Source organism: Megalobrama amblycephala, linkage group LG6, assembly GCF_018812025.1.
Source record: "Megalobrama amblycephala isolate DHTTF-2021 linkage group LG6, ASM1881202v1, whole genome shotgun sequence".
Lineage (NCBI taxonomy): Eukaryota > Metazoa > Chordata > Actinopteri > Cypriniformes > Xenocyprididae > Megalobrama > Megalobrama amblycephala.
Genome location: NC_063049.1, coordinates 40,028,837 through 40,054,717, shown reverse-complemented (window position 1 = coordinate 40,054,717; position 25,881 = coordinate 40,028,837). Strand labels below are relative to the sequence as shown.

At 36.7% G+C, this 25,881-nt stretch overlaps 1 protein-coding gene across 9 annotated transcripts in view; it reads left to right on the top strand.

Moving 5' to 3' along the window:
- Positions 1-25,881, top strand: part of tns1b (tensin 1b) — a 320,941-nt gene that overhangs the window by 75,136 nt on the left and 219,924 nt on the right. Inside the window, exon 1 of one of the 9 annotated variants that reach the window (XM_048194583.1) lies at positions 18,541-18,811. The exons of 7 other annotated variants lie outside the window; for them this stretch is intronic. In XM_048194583.1, coding sequence (XP_048050540.1) covers positions 18,731-18,811 — 81 coding nt within the window. In that variant the 5' untranslated portion in view covers positions 18,541-18,730. Of the gene's footprint in view, positions 1-18,540; positions 18,812-25,881 lie in introns of those variants that run through there. One more of the 9 variants, XM_048194592.1, reaches the window with a different exon arrangement.

Genomic DNA, 25,881 nt, shown 5'->3' with positions numbered 1-25,881 from the left:
AATGTCCGGTCTGACACCACCACTGAATTAGACACAGTCCACTCAGCATCCTATCCAAAAACTGTACCCCCTCCATTGTCTGTTTTTCCCAGTGTTCCAAAAACAGACTCTATAAACTGAATCTGTTCTGTCTCAATAAAACAGGCATTCATGCAGAAGATTAAAGGTGTTTGATCATAGGCACACACCGTATCCACTTTCAGCTTTGTAATGTGATAGATGCATGCTGCATTTAACTGAGACGAAACTGATACAGTGGACTCGAACCTCATATGTGACCGATTTGCATGGGATTCTATTGATTTCATTAGTTTGTAGTTGCTAAGCTAAAGACGGGATATTAAAAAAGCATAAAGAATACATTTCACACGCTAATATTTTAAAAAAGAAAAATAGTACATTTTAAATTCAAATATTTTTATCTATGCTTTTTAGTATTGGGTTGTTAATATATCTCAAATATGTTGTCACAATGCATTATTGGATTGCTGTTATCCAAAAGGTATTTTAAATCACTGGACAGTTATGATACCAAGTTTTTAATGTTTATATGTCTCTGTGGTGTTTTTAATATACTAGAAACCATGTGCAAATTCATAAGTCAACACCATTGCTGAGTATTTTCTCCTTAAAATTGCTGTGATAAAAGACAGTCTCAAACCCACGGTTTGAAATCGCTGGTACAGTATCTGTGACGTCTGAAACTACCTTGTAACCAATCTTGTCAATGTGCCGGCGGGCTTTAGCATATCATTAACAGTGAACTAGCAGGGGAGTCGTGTAGATTTAGCAATATGGTGGGTGTATGATGTGTATTATGATGTTTTGATGAACTATATGCCTTTCTTTACTGACGTTCTGAGTTGTTGAAAGCGTTTGTAAAGACATTGATTTTCAGAAGGCAGTCTGACTCTGACATGGCGAACGAGAACATGGTTTGTGTAACATTAACAACACATTATTAGCTGTTTGATAAAAGGATAATCATATTAATCACTGTTATGTGTCCGATGTTGTAAAAGCGATAACATTGTGTAGCGTTTACCTCAGTAAGTTGACCGAGTGGATCTCTGAGCTGGTGTGAGCGAGTGCAGGTGGAGCTAATTTACATATTCCTTGATCCCCATATATTAAATGAGGCAAGGGTGTAGAGTTACATTCAAGCTATTTTAAGGCATGAAGAACTTTTTTTCACAGAAAAACAAATTACATGTTATTTTGGTGATCAAAGATGAGTTTTAAGGGATAAAATTGACTACAGGGGGACTTTAAATTCATAGTTTACCTATGAACACTGATGTGATTGTATTATGAGATGGTGCCGTTCTATGAACATTGTCATTGGCTATATTTGTCATGTGGTAAACTGAGGCACCAGCTGTTTCTCCTCAATTCTTCATCTGCTATAAAAACCCTGTGTTGGTTTTGACATTTAGATTTAAGTTTCTATATAATCTTTCTGCATTCATTTATGGCTAACATATATTTAATGTACTGCTCTCTCTCCATGAGCATAATGTACCCATCAGATGTGACTGTGGGTTTGTTGTGATTGTGAAATCTGTTATTCTTAATATTCCTAATGAGAACGTTTACTCAGACAGGCAGAAACGTCCCACAGGGTCAAGAGCAAGCCCATTTTGCAATTTGTTAGAGCTAGTCAATCTTAATTATGCTGCTTCTTCCTGTCCTAACAGGATCTCCCTCGGGTGCTGTACTCCATTTCATCTGGTCATTTCTACATGTCATTTTCCATTGTACCCGTGGATGTGATGTTATGGCATCTTGAATCAAAATGCTGTGTCTCCTTAAGGGCTGGATGATATATTCACAATATATTTATGTTTTGCTCAAAGAAAATTAAGCCTGTTTTTGAAACCTTTAGATTTTACATTTACATTAGGACATTTTCATGACAGTTAAGCACATTTTCCCGAATTTTTTTTTCGGCAATGCAAATTCTCATCATCATTACTGTACTGCAAAACATGTTTAATGCTAGCCTAAATATATTTATATTTAATATAGACACATAACATATTTATTTATTTACACATTTTAATAGTGTCTCTAATGTAAACTCCAGTAGCAATAAATAAATAAATAAATAAAAATTTAGTAAATCCAATATTCTATTCTATTCTATTCTGTTCTGTTCTGTTCTGTTCTGTTCTATTCTAATCCTCCATTGGTTTGCCTGTGTTCTTTAGTAAATCCAATATTCTATTCTATTCTAATTATATTATATTATATTATATTATATTATATTATATTATATTATATTATATTCCTCAATTGTTTTTGTGTTCTTTAGTAAATCCAATATTCTATTCTATTCTATTCTATTCTATTCTATTCTATTCTATTCTATTCTATTCTATTCTATTCTATTCTATTCTATTCCTCCATTGGTTTTACTGTGTTCTTTAGTAAATCCAATATTCTATTCTATTCTATTCTATTCTATTCTATTCTATTCTATTCTATTCCTCCATTGCTTTTACTGTGTTCTTTAGTAAATACAATATTCTATTCTATTCTATTCTATTCTATTCTGTTCTATTCCTCCATTGGTTTTACTGTGTTTTTTAGCAAATCCAATATTCTATTCTATTCTATTCTGTTCCTCCATTGGTTTTACTGTGTTCTTTACTAAATCCAATATTCTATTCTATTCTATTCTATTCTGTTCTGTTCTATTCTATTCTATTCCTCCATTGCTTTTACTGTGTTCTTTAGTAAATACAATATTCTATTCTATTCTATTCTATTCCTCCATTGGTTTTACTGTGTTTTTTAGCAAATCCAATATTCTATTCTATTCTATTCTATTCTATTCTATTCTATTCTATTCTATTCTATTCCTCCATTGGTTTTACTGTGTTTTTTAGCAAATCCAATATTATATTCTATTCTATTCTGTTCCTCCATTGGTTTTACTGTGTTCTTTACTAAATCCAATATTCTATTCTATTCTATTCTATTCTATTCTATTCTATTCTGTTCTGTTCTGTTCTATTCTATTCTATTCCTCCATTGCTTTTACTGTGTTCTTTAGTAAATACAATATTCTATTCTATTCTATTCTATTCTATTCTATTCTATTCCTCCATTGGTTTTACTGTGTTTTTTAGCAAATCCAATATTCTATTCTATTCTATTCTATTCTATTCTATTCCTCCATTGGTTTTACTGTGTTCTTTAGTAAATCCAATGGAAATTGTTAGAAAATGCATTTTCTTTATTAGGCAGTTTTAGTGTTTGATTTGGGAAAAAAAGCACACTGTCACATTGTTTATTAAACATTTCTTATACACAACAAATTTGCAAGCTATTATGTTCTATTCTATTCTATTCCTCCATTGCTTTTACTGTGTTCTTTAGTAAATACAATATTCTATTCTATTCTATTCTATTCTATTCCTCCATTGGTTTTACTGTGTTTTTTAGCAAATCCAATATTCTATTCTATTCTATTCTGTTCCTCCATTGGTTTTACTGTGTTCTTTACTAAATCCAATATTCTATTCTGTTCTGTTCTGTTCTGTTCTGTTCTATTCTATTCTATTCTATTCTATTCTATTCTATTCCTCCATTGCTTTTACTGTGTTCTTTAGTAAATACAATATTCTATTCTATTCTATTCTATTCTATTCTATTCTATTCTATTCTATTCCTCCATTGGTTTTACTGTGTTTTTTAGCAAATCCAATATTCTATTCTATTCTATTCTATTCTATTCTATTCTATTCTATTCTATTCTATTCTATTCCTCCATTGGTTTTACTGTGTTCTTTAGTAAATCCAATGGAAATTGTTATAAAATGCATTTTCTTTATTAGGCAGTTTTAGTGTTTGATTTGGGGAAAAAAGCACACTGTCACATTGTTTATTAAACATTTCTTATACACAACAAATTTGCAAGCTATTATGTTCTATTCTATTCCTCCACCTGATTTACTGTGTTCTTTAGCAAATTGAATGGAAAAAGTTGTTATAAGATGCATTTTCTTTATTAGGCAGTGTTAGTGTTTGATTTTGATCAGAAAGGGTCTGTTTGTCAATTGAGATTACCATAAAGTTACCAGTCACATGGTAACTCCTTTTATTTACTCGCCAATGGCAGTTTTTATTTGTATTCAACACTCGTGTTGTGGCAATTTTGGTCTCAAGCAGTGATCCCTTGTGTTTCTCTGTCGGTGATGAACGCTGTGACCCCCCCCCCCCCCATTCCCCCTCCTCTCCTCTGCTTCTCATGGCTGGAAGTGCACTGCAGCATCCAGTGAGTGAGAGGCAGCAGCAACCCTCCGCACGCGCTCACATCAGGGGTACACCGAACCTGAGTCGAGCGATGGTCTCAGGGACGCCCCGTTTCTAGAGAACCGAGCAAGTGAATGAAGAGGGACCGGTCATTTGACTTTGGATTCGCAGGCTGGCTCCCTTTATCCTCGTGACAGGACCATAATTGAATCGAGTGTGCTGGGATATCGTAGAAGGACGTTCAGGGTACGAGATACGGACCAGGATGGCCCGTCTGAACTGGTGCTTGGCGGCTCTTCTCAACTGGGGGAAGTTCCTGTTCTTTTGCTTCTTTCCGCTTAAACTGTCCAGGACGGGGAAGGTAAACCCACATCCTCAAGTACAGTTGCATGACCTCTTTTTGAACCTTTGCTTTTTTTAGACTAGTTAGTGTATTTACCCGTTTGTTCTTGACCAGATGATGGTAAACCACAATGTCAATCACTAAGAGGACACGTCAGTTTTTACAGCCACAACACTCTGCTTGAGTGGATGTCCTTTAATATCTGGAGGTTGTGGTACGCTTGAAATATTGCAGGTTGTAAAATTTCATCTCGAGCTCGCCGTGTGCTTTTACAGCCACTCAATTGATTATCATAGCAATGAGCTGCTTGTGTGCATGACTAAATTGTTCCTATTTCGACAGTTAGCTTGTAGAGCTCTGAAAAGGTAAATCCTAACACAAAGGCCTAATGCCACTGACCAATATTTCTACATCTGTTTGCATTCACTTTAGACATAAATGAATGTGTTTTAGATAAATGTCCCACATTGATCTTTGTTGCACTATAAGTTGATTGGTGAAGTAAATGGATTCGCTCTATGCTGTCTGGTGGATTCAGATAGAAATTGGTGTGCGGTTCAGTTGAGTAGTGTAAACTGCAAAAAAATTGGTGTAGGATTTACGTCGAAACAATTTTCCCTCAGAAGTTGCTTGAAAATTTCACACAATTTCAATACAAAGTAACACATTGAATTAAAAGCAAAATCTTTTTTTTTTAACAGTGTAGTTTCATCTTTCTTTTGGAGCATTAATATTTCTAAAATAAACACATAATGGTACTCAGTCTTATCGCCTCAATATCAGTGGTTTCAGTAATTGTTTGAGGAATTACTTTGCGTTTTCATGGACTGTTTTGTCCCATACTCCTGTATAGGTGTCCTCTAATGAACTGTGAGAGGTGCTGCAACTTGTGATAGGGCAATCACTTCATTTCTGCATTTCTGTCTGGGTCATCATAAAATGCAAACTTTATCAGGGCTCTTCACCTCTTTGCTCTCCTCTCTTTTGCACTTTCAATCGATTGTCTCAGATTTGCATGCCGCTTTGCTCCTGTTAATAGTATAAAACCAACAAAGTGTCCAAAGGTAGTTCTATTTTAAAGAAATTAATACTTTTATTTAGAAAGGACACATTAAATTGATCAAATTTGACAGTACATACATTTTTAATATTACAAAAGATTTATTTTTCAGATAAATGCTATTCTTTTGCTTTTCTTTTCAACATTGATAATAATAAATGTTTCTTAAACAGCAAAATAGCATATTAGAATGATTAGAAGGATCATGTGACACTGAAGACTGGAGTAATGATGCTGAAAATTCAGCTTTGCATCATAGGAATAAATACAATTTTAACATATATTATAATAGAAAAGAGTTATTTGTAATTGTAATAATATTTCGCAGTATTACGGTTTTTGCTATGTTTTAATCAAATAGCTTTGCTAAACATAAAAATCTTTCGATAATGTAAAAAAAAAAAAAAAAAAAAATTACCATCAATATTCCTCTTCAGACGTGTTATTCCTGTAGCTCAAACATAGAGCATGGCGTTAGCAACACTAAAGCCATGGGTTCGATTTCCAGGGAATGCATGAACTAATAAAATGTATACTTTGAATGCAGTATAAGTCACTTTAAATAAAAGAATCTGAGGAATGCATAAATGAATGCAAATGTGTTATGAATTCAAACATCAAGTGTATGTTTCAGGCATTATTCATCTTTCTCTACAATCTTATCTTTGCACCATGTGCCCTCATCTTCCCTATCCATGTTGGCACCAAGCGCTCGGACTCTGTCCGGAATGACATTTTCTTGGTGGTAATCCATGCATGTCAAATAAGCATTTAGCATGGATAAAGAGCACTCGATATCTGCGGTGTACAGACCATTGTACCACTTCCACATTGGCTCAAGGCCACCATACAACCAAATGCTTATCATGGCTCACTACGCTTCACAATGAAGGATTTTGGTACAGTGGTGAATTTTGGTGATAGTCCCTGACGGTCTGCTCTGCACTCTGCTTTGATATTATGAGACCAGGCTGCTTGGAGAAAGGCCAGAAATGTCTTTGTGCTTCTATCTGCTGGTCTGGCCACAAATCAAGCTTCAACAGAGACACCAGACGTGTGTAGAGAATGAGGGAGGCAAAAGAGAGATGGACAAAAGGGTCAGATGTATTTATGAGCGTTCATACAACAGCAGCGGATATTACCAGCCATTGTGATAATGAGGGGCTCTGAGGACGTGGTGAACACTGTCATTAGACATCTGACACAAAATCTGGTCTAGTTTGCAGCATATTCTAGCCAGAAATCGCTCAGTTAGGACTTTTTTTTTTTGAGATATTATTTTAGATTTCAGCTTTGTGCATAGATAGTATATTGTGCTGTCTCCATATAAACACGCGTTGCCATTTGGCAATTAAGAAACAAAGTCAGTATGTCCTGCCCAGCCTTCGGTACATAGAGAGGGATGGCGAACATAATGTGATCTTAGCAAGCATTTCTCTTTCACCCTAAAATCAATTTTAGGATATTGGCATTTTGATTGCAGTCCTTGCTGCTTTCATCTGGCATTTATCATTGAGCAAGATGAAGCACTTTTCTTCTCATTTGCCTAATGTCCTTTCTGCTCGTAAATTAAAAGCCGCTCACGCACTTGGCAAAGGGAGACGAGTAGGTCATCTGAGATGGACGTAACGTCCTCAACACCGTCTCTGATAGCATTTATGCTAAATGCAATACCGAGGTATGTACCGAACCGTCATGTTTGTGTACCTTTACACCCCTAATATTCAGTGTATATATATATGTCATATTTTATATGCATACATTTTCATGTATATACTTTATATATTTGTATCTATATAATGACTTTATATATATATATAATATTATACCCTAAACCTACCCATCACAGAAAACTTTCTGCATGTTTACATTTGCGAAAAAAATCACTTAGTATGATTTATAAGCTGTTTTCCTCATTTGGACCAAAAAATTTCCCTGCAAGGTCAAGAATTTCGAGTATTGCCATATTTGTGGGGTCATAAGATAGAGTTTACCAGGACCACACACACACTCTCACAGACACTGGTTTCCATGCTTTATGGGGACATTCCATAGACGTAAAGATTTTTATAATGTACTAACTGCATCTTTTTTCCCCCTACACTAACCCTAGCCCTAAACCTACCTTTCACAGAAAACTTTCTGCTATTTCAGATTTTCAAAAAAGATCATTCTGTGTGATTTATAAGCTGTTTTCCTCATGGTGACCCCAAAAAAGTCCCCATAGGGTCAAAATGTATTGGTATTATTATGCTTGTGGGGACATTTGGTCCATATAACATAGGGAATACCAGGTACACACACGCGCACACACACACACACACACACACACACACACACACACACACACACACACACACACACACACACACACACACACACTGTTATTCTAAGTGCGTTGGGATCTCACAAGGTGTTTTTGAACGGAGCAGATGTTACAGCTTAATATGAACATGTATGATCTTGTTTTCTCATTCTTTAAATCATCGTCCAGAGTGTATTAAGTTAAACATTTATTTACAATGTCAAAGAAAGTAGATCATCATGGTGGTATGAGTAATGTTATTAAGTCATGCGGCACTTTTCATTAGTAATAGCAGTGTATTAGATATCAGGTAATTATGTGAGTATGGAGTTCTCACAGTTGCTGGGGATGAGATAACATACCCGTGAGCAGCTGACGAGGATCTGGTCAGGTGTTGGTTCCTTTCAAACTCTGTAAACAAACATGTTACATAAAAAGTTTGTCAAGCAGAGAACCACAATGATGTGAAAAAATTTTTTAGATTACAGAACTGTCTGGATTTCCGGAGTTTTTTAAGCAAGATAAGTTTGATAAGCATTGGGTTTGTTCGTTTGCTTTGGCTCTCACAGCGGTGGTATGTAATAGGTTAGAATGACATCAAACCACAGGAAGATTCACACCCCCGTGTTTTTGTTGATAGCCGTTGTGAGAGGAGAGATGTTTACGCTTTTTGTGTTCTGCTGGGGATGTGTGTGTGTGTGTGTGTGTGTGTGTGTGTTTGTGCTACTCCTTTTAGAAAGACCACTCAGGAAAACGTGCTGTTACACGTGAAGTCAGAGTGGGTGTATCTTCATTGTTTTCCATGGATGGAAGAGAGGAACAGATGCTGTGTGTGTGTGTGTTTATGTGTGTACCTGGTATTCCCCATGTTATGGGGACCAAATGTCCTCACAAGGATAGTAATAACAGTAAATTTAGACTTTATGGTGACTTTTTTTTTTTTGGTCCCCATGAGGAAAACAGCTTATGAATCATACTAAATCAATTGTTTTGAAAATCTGAAAATGCAGAAAGTTTTCTGTGATAGGTAGGGTTAGTGTATGGGGACTGAACAGTTGATGAAACCATTATGTCTATGGGAAGTCCTCATAAAACATGGAAACCAGTATGTGTGTGTCTGTGTTTGGGAGGCAAGAGTCCACAAGAGAATATTCAACAATTGATGTCACTTCATTGCAAAACATAGTAATTGAAAACAAATAATGTTTTCATTTAGCACTCAATGATCATATCTTTCTTTGTGTAAAACACGTGTAAAACTGTAATACTACACTGAAACAAAAACTTGGTTTAACTTTGAAACAATTTTCACTCAGAAGTTGCTAGTAACTTTCTCCAGTAATGACAAAGAAAAGGTAAGACATTTATTTACATGATTTTTTTTATTTTTTATTATGATTTCACTTTTTTAACTTTAGTTAGTGTGTAATGTTGCTGTTTGAGCATAAACAACATCTGCAAAGTTGCGACGCTCAAAGTTTAATGCAAACTGAGATATTTTCTTTTACAGAAATCACTTTTTAAGGACTACAACAAATGGCTGGTAGGGACTACAATGAGTTTCTTCCTGGGTTAGTGACATCACTAACCTTAATTTACATAAACCCCGCCCCCGAGAACACACATCAAAGGGGGTGAGGCCATGTTGGGCTGCTTTAGAGAAGAGGAAGAGTTGTTGTAGTAGAGTGTTGTTATCATGCTGTCATTTTACGCCGAACTGCTTCACAAATGAGGGTCAATTCAACACTGGATTTGCACAAAAGATTAACATGACGGCACATGCTAGTCAATGAGTTGAATCAACTCCACAGCAACTACATAAATGTATCCACTAACAATTCAGAAACATCCAGTTTCATTCTAAAAGTTGTAACTTCTTCCTGAGTCTCTCCATCAATGTCGACTCCGGTTTGAACAATGTAAGGCTGAACACCGTTACTGACAATCCTCATTTTGGCTGTGTGAGATTCTCCAGCTTTGTTGTTGTTGAGCAACCGAAGCGCGAGCTGTTAAAGCTCCGCCCTCTTCTGGAAAGGGGGCCGGGAACAGCAGCTCATTTGCATTTAAAGGGACACACACAAAAACGGTGTGTTTTTGCTCACACCCAAATAGGGGCAAATTTGACAAGCTATAATAAATGATCTGTGGGGTATTTTGAGCTGAAACTTCACAGACACATTCTGGGGACACCAGAGACTTATATTACATCTTGTGAAAGGGGCATTAGAGGTCGCCTTTAATAAACTTTGAAGAACCACTTTTTTATAGTATAATATTAGAGATACACTGAAATTATGGCTGGCAAACAGAAAATAGGTAGAAAATATCGTCCTAAAACATTTGTGATGGAGAAAAAAAGTGTGTAGTGGAAATAACATAAAACAGTCCTGTTCACCACACAAATACTGTATATCTACCACAATTTCAGTCTCTACTGGATGTCACATTTGTACAACCCAGCCCTGCTCTCCTCCTTTCCTGTCTTTCCATACTTCCTTCCTTCCTCTGCTCCTTTTATCCTGATCCCTGTCCTCTAGCTAAAACGCAATCGCTCCATCTCAGTCAGAACGGTCCCCAGTCTGTACTCGACCCCATTTGACACTGACTATCCGCTCAGAGAGAACGAAAGAAAGAGAAAGCTTTATTTCCATAATGGAGGCAGTACGAATAATTATTGTGTTTTATCTACAAGGAAAGCCTTTGCTGAAGGTCGAAGCTGTGTTGATGCAGAGCTGCGATGGGTTTGATTATGCTGCGTGTTCTTCAGGCTCCTCCTTCAGCGTCTGTCACTCAGATTATCTTGAGGCTTTTCAGCAGCGCCCTGATGCTGTGTCTGTCAACCATGATTTAGTTTGTCTTTTGTTGTGACAGTTGACACTTTTAACTCAGTTTAAGGGCATTTTCACACTAGAGCTCTTGGTGTGGACTAGAGGCCTTAGGACATCAGAGTTCAGATTGTTTGCTTGGAGTTAAACTGGTTTTGCATTCATAAGTTGGTAAAAATTGTTTGGATATTATTGTTAAGTGGACTGGAAGGAATTGTGACAATGTTGAGCATTTTTTATCATCCATTTTTCTTTCTTAAAAACAACAGAAACTTTCAATCAGATTCGAATCAGTTGCTTCTTACAGTCACTGCAAAGAGAGAGAAAAAAATGACTTGTCAATACTGTTCATAAGTTTGGGGACTGTATGGTTTTTGATGTTTTTGAAAGAAATCTGCTCACCAAGGCTGTATTTATTTGATTAAAAATACTGTAAAAACAGTAATATTGTGAAATATTATTACAGTTTAAAATAACTGTTTTCTATTTTAAAATGTAATGTATTCCTGTGACTTTTGATCAATGTTATGCATGCTTGACATACTGAATAAAAGTATTAAAAGTGTTAATAATAGAAATAAATTAATTAATATTTTAATTTACCATGGAGAAATGATGTTATACATGTTAACTCTCCAAAGTGCCTGTTTTATGCCAAATGTTTTACCATATTTTACATAATTTCCATTAAATTCTGTTTAAAACTAGAAACTTCCATAGAACGAAAAGAGCAAAAGCTTGTTTGATAATAAAAAATAGTTGCAAAGGTAGAATAAGTCAGTAATGTGTTATTCATCTGAGCTTGTTGTGTCTCAGTTCTTATCATAGACACTAGGGGTCACTCTGGCTGCTCTCGTCCTCTCAGATTATTGGTCTATGACACAGAAATGTACAGGAGGCCTTCTTTTGCACTCAATACATAGGTTAGTATAATCACTTCTCCAGGCTCATATATTGTGACAGAGCGTTTCCTCTCCACCGCTCTTATCTGACTGTGTAAAGCTCTAAAGTGGCATGTTGACTGTGCTAATCTGTGTCTTTGTGTGGTGACCTCTTCTTCCCCTCACTGATTTACAATCCATCGCATGCAAACACATAACCTGTGACCAAAGTTTTTGTCCTTAAGTCATTTTTTGTCTGAAATAATGATTGCGATAACAGTAGTATTTCAACCTTCCTTCTGTGCTTTATATTCTGTTTACAAAGATTTAGAAAAGAATCAAACGCAAGTTTGACTTCTTGCAGCACATTCTTGAAAAAACATTTTCATTTTACCCTTTCTCCAGCTAAGAGACTTTGAAAGTTATTTTTAGTCAGTGAGCTTAACACATCTTTCCATGAGGACACATTTGCATGTTTTACTTTGTGAAACTGCAAATATGTCATGTAAACTATAGGACGCCTGGTCATCCTACCTATGAAATTTGTGCAGGCACCTGTGGACTGTTGTGGGCAGCTCGAGTTACTCAGTTGTGTTTTCATATTTCCATTGCAGCATTTGCCATTACAGTAAAGACAGGTCACTATTTTCATTGTTTTTCTGGCTCCAGATAGAGTAGATGTTGTTTGCTTGTAAGAGTGAGGGGTTTGGGGTCTTGGAGGGCTGTGGTTTCATTCTGTACAGTATGAGTGTTTATAGACTGCCTGTTATGTCTTGGCTTGAAAATAAACAAGATAATTTTACCCAGGCACCAGGAAGGCCTTGACATCCCAGATGCAGCTCTCTCTCTCTCTCTCTCTCTGTGTATGTATATATATATATATATATATATATATATATATATATATATATAATACACACACAATATTGCCCAACGTTTTGGGACGCCTGCCTTTACTTGCACATGAACTTTAATGACATCCCATTCTTAATCCGTATGGTTTAATATGGAGTTGGCCCACCCTTTGCAGCTATAACAGCCTCAACTCTTCTGGGAAGGCTTTCCACAAGGTTTAGGAGTGTGTTATGGGAATTTTTGACCATTCTTCTTGAAGTGCATTTGTGAGGTCAGGCACTGATGTTGGACGAGAAGGCCTGGCTCACAGTCTCCGCTCTAATTCATCCCAAAGGTGTTCTATCGGGTTGAGGTCAGGATTGGAAGGGCCATCCCCAAACTGTTCCCACAAAGTTGGGAGCATGAAATTGTCCAATATGTCTTGGTATGCTGAAGAATTAAGAGTTCCTTTCACTGGAACTAAGGGTTCAAGCCCAACCCCTCCACCAAACTTTACACTCGTTCTCCTAGCAACTGCCAAACCCAGACTCGACCATAGGATTGCCAGACAGAGAAGTGTGATTCGTCACTCCAGAGAACACGTCTCCACTGCTCTAGAGTCCAGTGGCGGCGTGCTTTACACCACTGCATCCGACGCTTTGCATTGCACTTGGTGATGTAAGACTTGGATGCAGCTGCTCGGCCATGGAAACCCATTCCATGAAGCTCTCTACACATTGTTCTTGAGCTAATCTGAAGACCACACGAAGTTTGGAGGTCTGTAGCTATTGACTCTGCAGAAAGTTGGCGACTTCTGTATCTGATATCTGATTGTTGTGTGTATATATATGTATATATATATATATATATATATATATATATATATATATATATATATATATATATATATATATATATATATATATATATACCTAACTTACCAACTGTAATTTTGCAATTTTCAGTACTTAAGGCTGAGTCAAAGACAATATTAAAACATCTCAAACTATTGTGAAACTTATGACAATCTTTATGAAGTGGATAAATAAAAATAATTATATTGATATCATTAGCAGATCATTGGAAATACATTGTGAATTTTCATAATATCATCAGCAGCACAGCCATAGATAAATCACTCTGCCCTTTCATTAGCTTCAGCTGTGGCTGTGTTCTTCAAGTTCCTTTCAAGTAAAGGCTCAGCTCTTCAAATCATCCCTTTTCTCCCCGTTTTGACCCCAATCTCCTCTAATGCGCTGCATCTGAGGCCGGATATTATTTCCTATATTGTATTGCTTCTCATCTGATTCATGTTCTCGAAATAGAGCCGAGTGAAAGCGCATCACGACCATTCTGTGTGTGTATATTTAGCAGGTCTATTGACCAGAGCGGAACTCATAAAGGGATTGATCTGCTTGAAGAATAAAAATGGATGCTTTTACAGCCTCAGGCTTTGAGGTGCTGTGGGGAACTGATAGTTTTCCTTGTGAAAGTTAATCAAACTGGGATTTATTCTGCACTTATTTCTGTCTTATCATCTGGTCTCTAGCCTGACTAAATCTCAGAGACATTAGTGGGTGTAAAGAGGCATCAGTCAGATGCAGTGAACTCTAAGAATGAGACCTCAGAGTTAAAGGCAGTTATTGAAACGCGTCTCTAAGGTGGTTGTGCATGATTCTTCTACGGTCCATAAAAGTGGACTTTTGTCTCATCAGCCTTTGCAAACCTTTCTTTCATAGCTAAATCCTTCACTATCAGCAAAAACTCTGGTCCATTTTGCAGTTCATTCTGTTTAAGGAACACACTTAAACAAGAAAAGAAAAATTTAAAGCACTTTGTTTTATGCGCCATAAATGGGATGCGAAGATAATTTAATTAATTGCTACCACAAAAGTAGACTGGTGTAGTTATAGAATTGTACCAGCAAACGTCTAGTCTATTAGTGTCTGTTAATGTAGATTTTTTAATAATAATAATAATAATGATTATTATTGTTATATTTAATTTTGTAATGTGGATTTTGATTTTATTAATTTTATTAATATAATTTTAATTTATTTTAATTTATTTTATTTTATTTAATTTTATGAATTTTATTTTTTTATTTATTTTATTAATTTTGTTAATTTGATTAATTTTATTCATTTTTTAATCATTTTATTTTAAAATGGGTGTTTATCCAATATGTTGCCTTGCGCTATTTTTTTTTAGACTTCTTAAAGTTATTTTTAACTTAATCTCTAACTTTTTCTAAACACACCTTTAGATCCATTCATTTTTTGAATCCTAGCTGTTTTTGAATTCAAGATTGTATCTTAATCCTTAAATCCCTTAATGTTGATTACTCAGTCAGTCACTCGGGTAACTAACCAGTTTATTTTGAAAACTTTATTATTAATGTTTTCTATATACCTAGAATATATATAGTTCTGCTTGTGGATATCTAGTCTACTTGCTACTGAGTGTCAAATTAATTTTCAAATAAACTCAAATATAATATATCAATAATGAATATCTTTCAAATTTACCACTAATATGGTACGTTTTGGCAAATTCAGTGAGTTTGATCTTTGTTAAAAGCAGTTATCACTTTGTAAACACGGCATTGTTTTCAGGTTGTGGTAGCCCTCATGCTGTGAAACTCATGTGTGATCCACCTCTACCCTTTGTTATAGCATAAACACTTTCTCATGATAGTTTTTGAAGCTCCAAGTGTTTACCATGCTAGACATTTCCCATGTTTACCTGCATTTGTGTGCACCCTGACTGCCTGAATTAGCTTGTCTGTGGCTAATGCATCCCCTAATTACAAATGTGGCCACCGTGTGCCATGATGGACAGGGTGAATGTCTGATAAACCAAACAAGACTGACCCCAGGAGAGGTTTCATCTCATCAGTGTGATGAGGAGGAAATGCCAAGGGATTACAGACATCATCCAGAGACAGAGAGACACCCACAGTGAGACCGCCTTCCCCTCCAGCAGGCCAGTGAAGGTTTGATGTGACTGTAATGAAGCTCTGAGCTCTGCTCTGTTTGCTGTTTGGGTTGCTGTGTGTTTGATGGCTGCGTCACAGCCCCAGAAAAGCAACACGCTTGCAGACTCACTTATATCTGGGGCAGAGACATGTAGCCGTGACATTAAAAGAGATTTACAGACCCAGAGGAAAAAAATCATTGCTCTTTCCATGGCTTGTGGAGTTCTCAATCATGTGTCATTTAAGAATCGATTTTGTTTCTCTTAAAGTTCCTTAGGAGATGTATAAAAAGACACATGTGAGACTATAATTGATATGTAGTAAGAGTGCAGAGCTTTAAACAGTATAGCTCAGATCATAGCATGAAGAATTTGTTGAGAATTCATATTGAAGTTTTGATCGCGGTCTGTCTAATGTCTACGGTATCTTGTATATTTGGAGCACAGTTTTAGACATTGTTGAGCTCTCAAACACTAGTGGAGATGCATTTGAAATTACTGTAAATCTGAGAAGATTAAGTTTCAATTTGCTCTCCATTTCATTGTTTTCTTGGAGAAACAATTGAGATGTTATTATTTAATTTGTGACTTCTTTCCTAGGTGCCCAGAGGAACAATGTATTTCTCAGACATTGCTCTTTTATAACTCAGGAGTCTTAATGGAGTTTGCAATGATGATTCATTTAAGTATTAACTTTGTCTCTGATGTGGCATATTTAAAAAAAAAAAAAAACAAAGAAAAAAAAAGAAACAATTGTTGACGTGCATTAAGAGTTTAGTTATAAAATTAAGGTGGATAGTCTTAGAAGAATCTGATGAGAAATCTGTGACTTGATTTCAGACTTCATCTTGTCATTTCTGAGCACAGTTTGAGAAACTATTGAGATTTCTTCAGAAACTCTAGAGGAGACACTTGGGATTGCTAAACTGAGAATCTAAAGTATTCATTTACTCTCCATTTAACCTAGGATAATCAATTGAGATATTACAACAATCTCACTTGTGACTTTTCTTTCCTAGGTTCCCAGAGGAACAGAGTATTTCTCTCAGGCATTTCTCTTTAATAAATGAAGAGTCTTAAAGAGCTATATCACCCAAAAATGAAAGTGATCACATAATTTACTCACCCTCAAGCCATCCTTAATGTATATGACTTTCTTATTTCGGATGAACTCAATCAGAGTTATATTAAAAAAAATATCCTGGCTCTTCCAAGCTTTATAATGGTAGTGAATTTGATTATGAAGTCCAAAAAAGTCCGTCCGTCCATCCATCCATCCATCCATCCATCCATCCATCCATCCATCCATCCATCCATCATAAAAGATATCCACACAGCTCCAGGGAGTTAATAAAGGCTATCTGAAGTGAAGCGAAGCGATGGGTTTTTGTTAGAAAGATATCCATATTTAAATCTTTATAAACTAAAACAACTAGCTTCCAGCAGACGGCCTACGCAGATCGACTTAGAGTGAAAGAGTGACCTCTGATGTGATGTATGACATATTGATGAACATGGAAGCGCAAAGGATAGAGCAAAACAAAACACCGGTCACAAATTATAAGTCTAAAACGAGATTTTTTTTTTTTTAAAGAGAAATGCTGGTGGATTTCGACATAAGAGAAGGTGAACTTGAGTTTGTTGCCCAGCCTGTTTGTTTGGACCGCAAGAGGCGTCTAAGCTTATGATACTCTTACATCCTACGTCATAGTTTGCGTCAGGGGTTACTCTTTTGGGGCAAGTCAACTTGCTTAGGCCGTTTGCCGGAAGCTAGTTATAAATATAGATATTTTTCTTAACCCATCGCTTCGCTTCAGAAGGCCTTTTATTAACCCCCTGGAACCACGTGGATTACTTTTGTGATGGATGGATGGACTTTTTTGGACTTCAAAATCAGGAGTGCCAGTCACTACCATTATAAAGCTTGGAAGAGCCAGGATATATTTTTTTAATACAACTCAGATTGTGTTCATCAGAAAGAAGATAGTCTTATACACCTAGGATGGCTTGAGGGTGATTTTTGGGTGAACTAACTCTTTAATGGAGTACTAACTTTGTATCAGATGTTTCTCCTACAGAACACAAATGAGACAATTATTGGTATGCTTTAAGAATTTTGTGTTATAAAATTAATTGGATAGTCTTGGAAGAATCTGATGAGAAATGTTTGAGTTAATATTGAGATCTGTGACTTTTGATTGCAGACTGTGTCCTGAGCAAAGTTTGAGACATTTTCTTGTAAAGGAGACACATTTCAAAGTGAGATTGCTGCAATTCTGCAAAACAAATGCTCAAGAACATTTACTTTCCTTTTTAATCTCCATTTAGGAGAAACAATTGAGATTATTAAATAAGTTTATAGTGGTCCAGAGATACATTTTAATGCTCAGAAATTTCTCTTTCATTGCTCAGGGTTTGTCGAGACACATTGCAAAGAGTGATTGCTGAAAATCTGTGGAACAAAAGTTAAGGTCCATTTACTTTTTTACTTTTTTTTAATCTCTATTTAGGAGAAATAAAGAGTTCTCATTTGTGACATGAATTCGTAGTGGCCTATTTTGATGCTCAAAGATTCCTCAGCTCAGAAAATTTGCATTTGAAAGAATTTTATTTAGAACTAATTTCATATTCAAATCTCAGTCTTTTGACTCTTGGCAATGTTGTTGAGATCTCTTATCTGAAACTCTAGAAACCTGACATTACAGAGTCTTTTCCTCAGGATACAAATCTTGAAATACAGGTGACTCAATCCAGGAGGAACAATTGAGACTTTCAGATACCCTTCTTCCCTGTGGGTATATTTGACTCCAGGATAAGCTAGAGGAGTTTGAGGTGAGAAGGAGCGAGCACGCTTTGAGAAAATCTGCTCATGGGGGAGGTTAGAGAGGAAAGCAGGGGGTGGAAGATGTGAATGAAAGTAAGACTGAAGAGAGAGACATGGAGAGAGGAGGGGCTAAAGCCGACAAGGAGAGCAGTGGGGAGAAATAAAGAGGCTCTCAGTCACCTCCCCCTCTCTCCTGTGGAGTCGAGCTATACATGACCCCAAAAAGAGAGAGAGAGAGAGAGAGAGAGAGACGGAGGGAGGGCTCCTGGAATAAGAGAGTGGCGAGGAGGACAGCAGCGCCAGTTGATGCAGCTCTCCTCAGTGTGTCATGGATCTGTGGAGTGTTGTGGGACCAGCGTGTGGAATAGTTATGCGTCCTGTCCAGGATCCAGAGGAGAGGAAGCCGTCAGCGTGATCTCGTGATGCCCTCCGTGTCTCTCAACTTGCCAGCCGCACTGGCCGGCCGCGCACGCACCTGGGTCTGCCTGTCCTGCATGTTCTGGGTGAGCCGTGGGTCAGCCCACTTGACTGGGGCAGGTTGGGGGAGAGATAATTTTCCTGGATAATTCGATGAATTAGATCAGTGCTGGAGTAAAGGGCTGCTTGTTTCATTGTGCATGTCACATTTTAAGTGTCTTTCATTGGATGTATTTTCTGGACGTTCACTAGCCTGTTGCTCTATGTTGTGTTTTTAAGGAAAGATTTGCCCACAAAGTGAATATTTTGTCATCATTTGTTCACCTCTTTGAAATTCCAAATCATGCCGGAATGGATGTGAAAGAATGTCCAAGCTGCTCTTTTCCATGCAATGACAGTGGATTCACACCGCTGAGCTCCAGAAGTGACTGTAAATGTCATTATTTTAAATATCTTCAGTGATTATCTCACACTGAGACATGGATAAGATCTCTGTTTTAGAGAAGAGTGAGATTAAATGGAGCAAAGTGATGAGAGGAATAAGATACCAAGATACCAAAATCTGAAATTTTAATATGAACTCAAATATTTCTCATCAAAATTTCATATTGAGTTTATATCTCTATGCTTTATTTAAATGTGAGAAGTAGGTGACTTCGTCAAAATTCTGTATTTGCTCTTCATCATTTAACCTTGTTGTATAGGAGAAGCAACTGAGAAATTAAGGTGATTGCAGTTGTGACGTTTCTTTCTTCGGGATCCAGAGGAACATTTTCATTCTCAGAGATTGTTCATTCATAGATCAGGTAATTTTGCTTTGGGAAATTTTGTTGAGAAAAAGTTCTCTCAAGGCAAATCAGAGTCCACTTACTCTCCTCCTAAGATTTTTTAAAGGGGACCTCTAAAGCCCCTTTTACAAGATGTAATATAAGTCTCTGGTGTCCCCAGAATGTGTCTGTGAACTTTCAGCTCAAAATACCACACAGATCATTTATTATAGCTTGTCAAATTTGCCCCACTTCGAGTGTGAGCAAAAACACGCCATTTTGGTGTGTGTCCCTTTAAATGCAAATGAGCTGCTGCTCCCGGCCCCCTTTCCAGAAGAGGGCGGAGCTTTAACAGCTCAACAACAACAAAGCTGGAGAATCTCACGCAGCCAAAATGAGGATTGTCAGTAACGGTGTTCAGCCTTACATTGTTCAAACCGGTGTCGACACTGATGGAGAGACTCAGGAAGAAGTTACAACTTTTAGAATGAAACTGGACGTTTCTGAATGGTTAGTGGATACATTTATGTAGTTGCTGTGGAGTTGATTCAACTCATCGACTTTGTGATGTCACCAACCCGGGAAGAAGCTCGTTGTAGTCCCTACCAGCCATTTATTGTTTTCCTTAAAAAGCGATTTCTGTAACAGAAAATATCTCCCTTTGCATTGAACTTTGTGCGTCATAACTTTGCAGATGTTGTTTATGCTCAAACAGCAACATTACACACTAACTAAAGTTAAAAAAATGAAATCATAATCAAGGACCCCCTTAAACTCAAATATTTCTCATCCAATTCTCATATTCTTTTTATTTCTCTGTGTCTCGTTTGTGTCCATTTTTATGTCTCCTAAAACTTCCATGATGATTATCCTTTTGGGAGCTTAATTGAATAAATTACCATCTACTTTCATTGTATGGAAAAGTGCAGCTCGGACATTCCGATTGGTCAGTAAATGATGACAACCCTGTCATTTTTGGGTGAACTATTCCTTTAACTGTCACTTGGGCAATGGTTGTGTCCCCTCCTCTTTCTCTTTGGACATTCACACAATCTGACCTCTCCGGTCTCTTAATTAGCATTCCACTTTAGTGAATGGAGTGGAAAAGGATCCCAAATCCTCCTAAAGCTCAGGCACTTTTTGAATATAGTGGGAGCCTTTCAGTCTTGCTTTCAGACTGTGATTGTGCAGTCCTGCTGCACTGGCACTGGTGGAATGGGCTTTGCAGGGACGAGGACTCTGTCTACAGCTGTAGATGTCATCATATGCGGCGAGAAGATGCGGGAAACAGCCGTTCAGAATGAAGCAGTTGTGATTTATTTGCTAGCAGCATCCAAAACGAAATCCCTGGGCCCAAACTCTATACTCGGCATAGTTTGATTACCTGCTGAGGAGAGATGACATTGTGAATGGAAAGAGACATGTACTTCTCTGAAAAGAAGCCTGTCCTGATGTCAGCAGAGGGGGAAAAAAAAACAGAAAAAGAACGGACAACATCCAATACCTAAAAGCTCAGAATGCACTTCCTCCAAACTCTGAATTATAAATGACCTGTCTGAGACTTTTAGGACCAGCCGGGTTGGACAGTGTCTCGTTCATAAATTTCTCTGAAAGTATGTTGAAATTGAGGAAGGTTTGATAGCAAGCAAAAGATATGGGTAACAATAAGATTAAATATGTTAACATATGACCTAGCAATGAACATTTTTACAGCATTTATTAGTTAAAGTTAATTAATTATTTAATGGACTCATTATATTAACCTAAATTAATAAAGTTTTGATTCAAGTTTATTTGATTTAAAAACATACATTTGTTCATAATACATTAATGTTAATGTATATAACTTTTGTAAAAAATTTGCATGCATTAACTAATGAAACAAAAAAAATAAAAATAAAAATAAAACATAAAGTGTTACCAAGATATTACAGTCAATGCTAAGAGCCATTTGCAGCCCATTTTACTTCCGTAATATAAAGTATTTCCAACTGAAATTGGATATTTAGTGAGAAAAAGATGTTGGGCGGGACTTGATTTTATCCATTGGTAATTGATTGGATTGTGAAAGGTGGGCATTACCAAAATAGTACCAGGTTGTCCAATGGAAGGCTGAAAAGGAAAGTTGTTGCAGAGGCAGAGAAAGTTAGTGAAAGACTTGAGATGTATCAGGCAAAATATGAACAGGAACGTTTATAAAATAGGCAAAAATTGTGAATTTTTAATTATTTTAAAACTGTGCTAAGGTTGGATGCACATGGGCTTTTGTGTAGGAAATGAAACCCTTAATATTTTGCACTCAAGAAAATATAATGTACGGCTCTTGCGTAAAGACCTCTGAGACAAGGTGTTGCTTACACACGCTCTCTGCCACTCAGCCAATGCAAATATTGACACATCTTGAGCTGTCTGAGAGGTCAACGAGCTTAGTGCAGTGATCAATGTCCATTAACACTCCAGATTAATCAACAGCAAACAAGTTGCCCTGTAAAGTGTGGAAGTGGCTGTGGTGCGGTGCCCAATCTGCAACAGTTATGCACATTCTCACTGAAGGTTTTATTTTATTTTATTTTATTTTATTTTATTTTATTTTATTTTATTTTATTTTATTTTATTTTATTTTATTTTATTTTTTTAAATTTTTTATTTTATTCCATTTATTTATTTAATTAATTTTATTTATTAATAATGATTTGCAGATTCTTCGGTAAATATTTAAAAAATTAAATATTGATTTATAAAATAAAAATTTGGGGAAATATTAATTCCTCTCTGTGCATTACAGTCGCCTCTAGTAGGTCACCTTTGATTTTCTCGCACTAATGAGCCTGTGGTCTTTGAAGTCACTCTGTGTATGATTTACTCTTGCACTTCTCATTGTTGGCTTTTGAATTCCACTTTAATGACCTCATGCTCTACAAGCTCTTCATCCTTCTATCAAAGCTGCCTGTGAGGGGCCCCTGTAATTTTGGCAAATTCAAAATTAGAACATCTGGTTTGCCTTCATAATGGATCAGCCACAGTTCTTCATGTACTTCTAGGCACGTGTCTGCGAGAGGTTGTGCATGTTTTCTGTGTTTTTGTGTGCATTAGAGTTGAGCAATATAGTGAATACTGTGTGTGTATGTGTGTGTATTAGCGATGATTTTACCGGTAAAGCATAATTATGCAACACTGACTGTCATTAGACTGTCTTTAGGCTATTTAGACTATTTCTCAGTTCTTCAGTATTTCACAAGAGAATATGGAAGTTGCAAAAAAGTTGCACATGGATCTGTTTTGACTTTAGTATGTTCGAAGATGCTGAATACCAGAGTTTACATCTCATAATTATGGCAATTTTGATGAGATATCAAGCAGCACAAACTTCAGTATTAAAACTGGTGTTGGTAGAATCGGTTCAGTTGAATCAATTGAATCAGTTTAGGCAATCAATTCAAAACTCTGATTCACAATTTGTTTAATTTATCACACTAAAATGCAGGTCTCTGTGTCATTTTTTTATATATTAATATGTTTTAGTAAACATATATTTAGATAATATAGATGTTAATTTCTATGTATATTTGCATATTATTTATTTATGAATTACGGAGCCCCGGACATGAGATGCAAGAAAAAAAATAGTAGGCTAAATCGTACACACGATTTATTCATTTGTTCCCTCGATTTACTAAAACATGCGCACGATTTACTATTTTGTTCCCTCGATTTATAAATCATGAGCATGATTTATAAATCGAGGGAACGAAATAGTAAATCGTGCGCACGTTTTAGTAAATATTGTGCACGATTTCGAAAATCGAGGGAACAAATTAGTAAGTCGTGCGCACCATTTAATTTTTTTCTTGCATGTCATGTGCGGGGCTCCATAATAAATCACTCTTTATTAAGCGACAAACTGTCTGGAAAGCATGCTTTATTTTTAACTTGATTTTTGCTGTGTTTTGCTCTGAACATTGTGAATTATCTTAGTAATGAGTGTCTGAATGGTGGTTCCACCTTAATCGCCATTTTAAGACATTTCAGAGCAAATTCTTAAATATGAAAATGTTGTTTAAGAATATTTAAATTGTTTCACATACACATTAAGAGGCATATCAAATTGTCAGAAGGCTGAAGAATATCACTATATCTTTGTAGCTATATTTCACAGTCCTTGTGTGACATTGTACTGGAGCACCGTTTGGAAAAAGAATCTGTAAATGACAGTCCGGAGAGACTTGTCCCCCTTCCCTCTGAGTGCATTAAAAGCCGTTTAACCTTCTCTGTTGATTTATGATGCGAGTCTGACTCCAACCCGTGTTCACTTCACCGGGCAGAGCTGCTCACTAATCCACTGCTGTCAATGGAGCTGGATTCTGAAATATCTCCTGATCACCTCCCCTAGTTTTCTTATTAATATCTCACTTTCCCCCATTATTCTGTCATCCTCTCTGATTTTTCCCATGTCTCTCTTTCTCCCTTTCTCTTAATCCTCAGTCTTGCTGAGTTGCCAGTTTTGATTCTTCTTCTTCTTCTTTTTTAGCATCTGTCAGAGATAAAAGTCTTACTGCATGTTCTAAAGCCTTACAGATTTGATGGCTTGACGGCCTGCTCCCTCCTGGTTCAAAGCTTTATCAGTAAATGGACGGTCCGTAGGTTTGTCATCTGAGAGGTACACATTTGCTGGCTGAGGAGCTGTAGTAAGGCACAGGATGCATCTAATGCCTCTTAGGCAGTTTTTGTAATTCATCAGAAACTCATTAATGTCTTGGCTGCATTTCTAGAGGGGGAGTCATGTGGTTTTCATCATGTCAAACTTTACTTGATTATTCTTCATTGGCGTTCTTGTTTTGTCTCAGTAGGGGGCATTTTTTGATGTGAGTTCATTTTGCAGTTCATAAGCAATACTCAACCAGAGCATCTCAAATAAACAGGGCTGTTTCTTAGTCTTTGTAAGTGGAACCAAATGTCCGGCGGTTTTGAAGGAAATTATCACATTTTTCACTGCTCTGTCCACTCAGACCATCGTAATGAAGAAACACTGTATGCTTTAAAAGATGAGAGAGAATCTCTTCATTCAGTGATCACTTAGTAAGTAATTTTGCTAAATCTGAGTACATCATGGGTAGCACGTTATGGCAATTTATTCTGAAATCACTTTGAAATATACAGGTGCTGGTCATATAATTAGAATATCATCAAAAAGTTGATTTATTTCACTAATTCCATTCAAAAAGTGAAACTTGTATATTATATTCATTCATTACACACAGACTGATATATTTCAAATGTTTATTTCTTTTAATTTTGATGATTATAACTGACGACTAAGGAAAATCCCAAATTCAGTATCTCAGAAAATTTGAATATTACTTAAGACAGATACAAAGAAAGGATTTTTAGAAATCTTGGCCAACTGAAAAGTATGAACATGAAAAGTATGAACATGTACAGCACTCAATACTTAGTTGGGGTTCCTTTTGCCTGAATTACTGCAGCAATGCGGCGTGGCATGGAGTCGATCGGTCTGTGGCACTGCTCAGGTGTTATGAGAGCCCAGGTTGCTCTGATAGTGGCCTTCAGCTCTTCTGCATTGTTGGGTCTGGCATATCGCATCTTCCTCTTCACAATACCCCATAGATTTTCTATGGGGTTAAGGTCAGGCGAGTTTGATGGCCAATTAAGTACAGGGATACCATTGTCTTTAAACCAATTAATGATTAGCTTTGGCACTGTGTGCAGGTCTCATTGGAAAATGAAATCTGCATCTCCATAAAGTTGGTCAGCAGCAGGAAGCATGAAGTGCTCTAAAATTTCCTGGTATACGTCTGCGTTGACCTTGGACCTCAGAAAACACAGTGGACCAACACCAGCAGATGACATGGCACACCAAACCATCACTGACTGTGGAAACTTTACACTGGACCTCAAGCAACGTGGATTGTGTGCCTCTCCTCTCTTCCTCCAGACTCTGGTACCCTGATTTCCAAAGGAAATGCAAAATTTACTTTCATCAGAGAACATAACTTTGGACCACTCAGCAGCAGTTCAGTCCTTTTTGTCTTTAGACGCTTCTGACGCTGTCTGTTGTTCAAGAGTGGCTTGACACAAGGAATGCGACAGCTGAAACCCATGTCTTGCATATGTCTGTGCGTAGTGGTTCTTGAAGCACTGACTCCAGCTGCAGTCCACTCTTTGTGAATCTCCCCCACATTTTTGAATGGGTTTTGAATAAACATTTGAAATATATCAGTCTGTGTGTAATGAATGAATATAATATACAAGTTTCACTTTTTGAATGGAATTAGTGAAATAAATCAATTTTTTGATGATATTCTAATTATATGACCAGCAACTGTATGTGGCCCCCTCATTTACATGCCCCCCCCAGATTCCTGATTGCT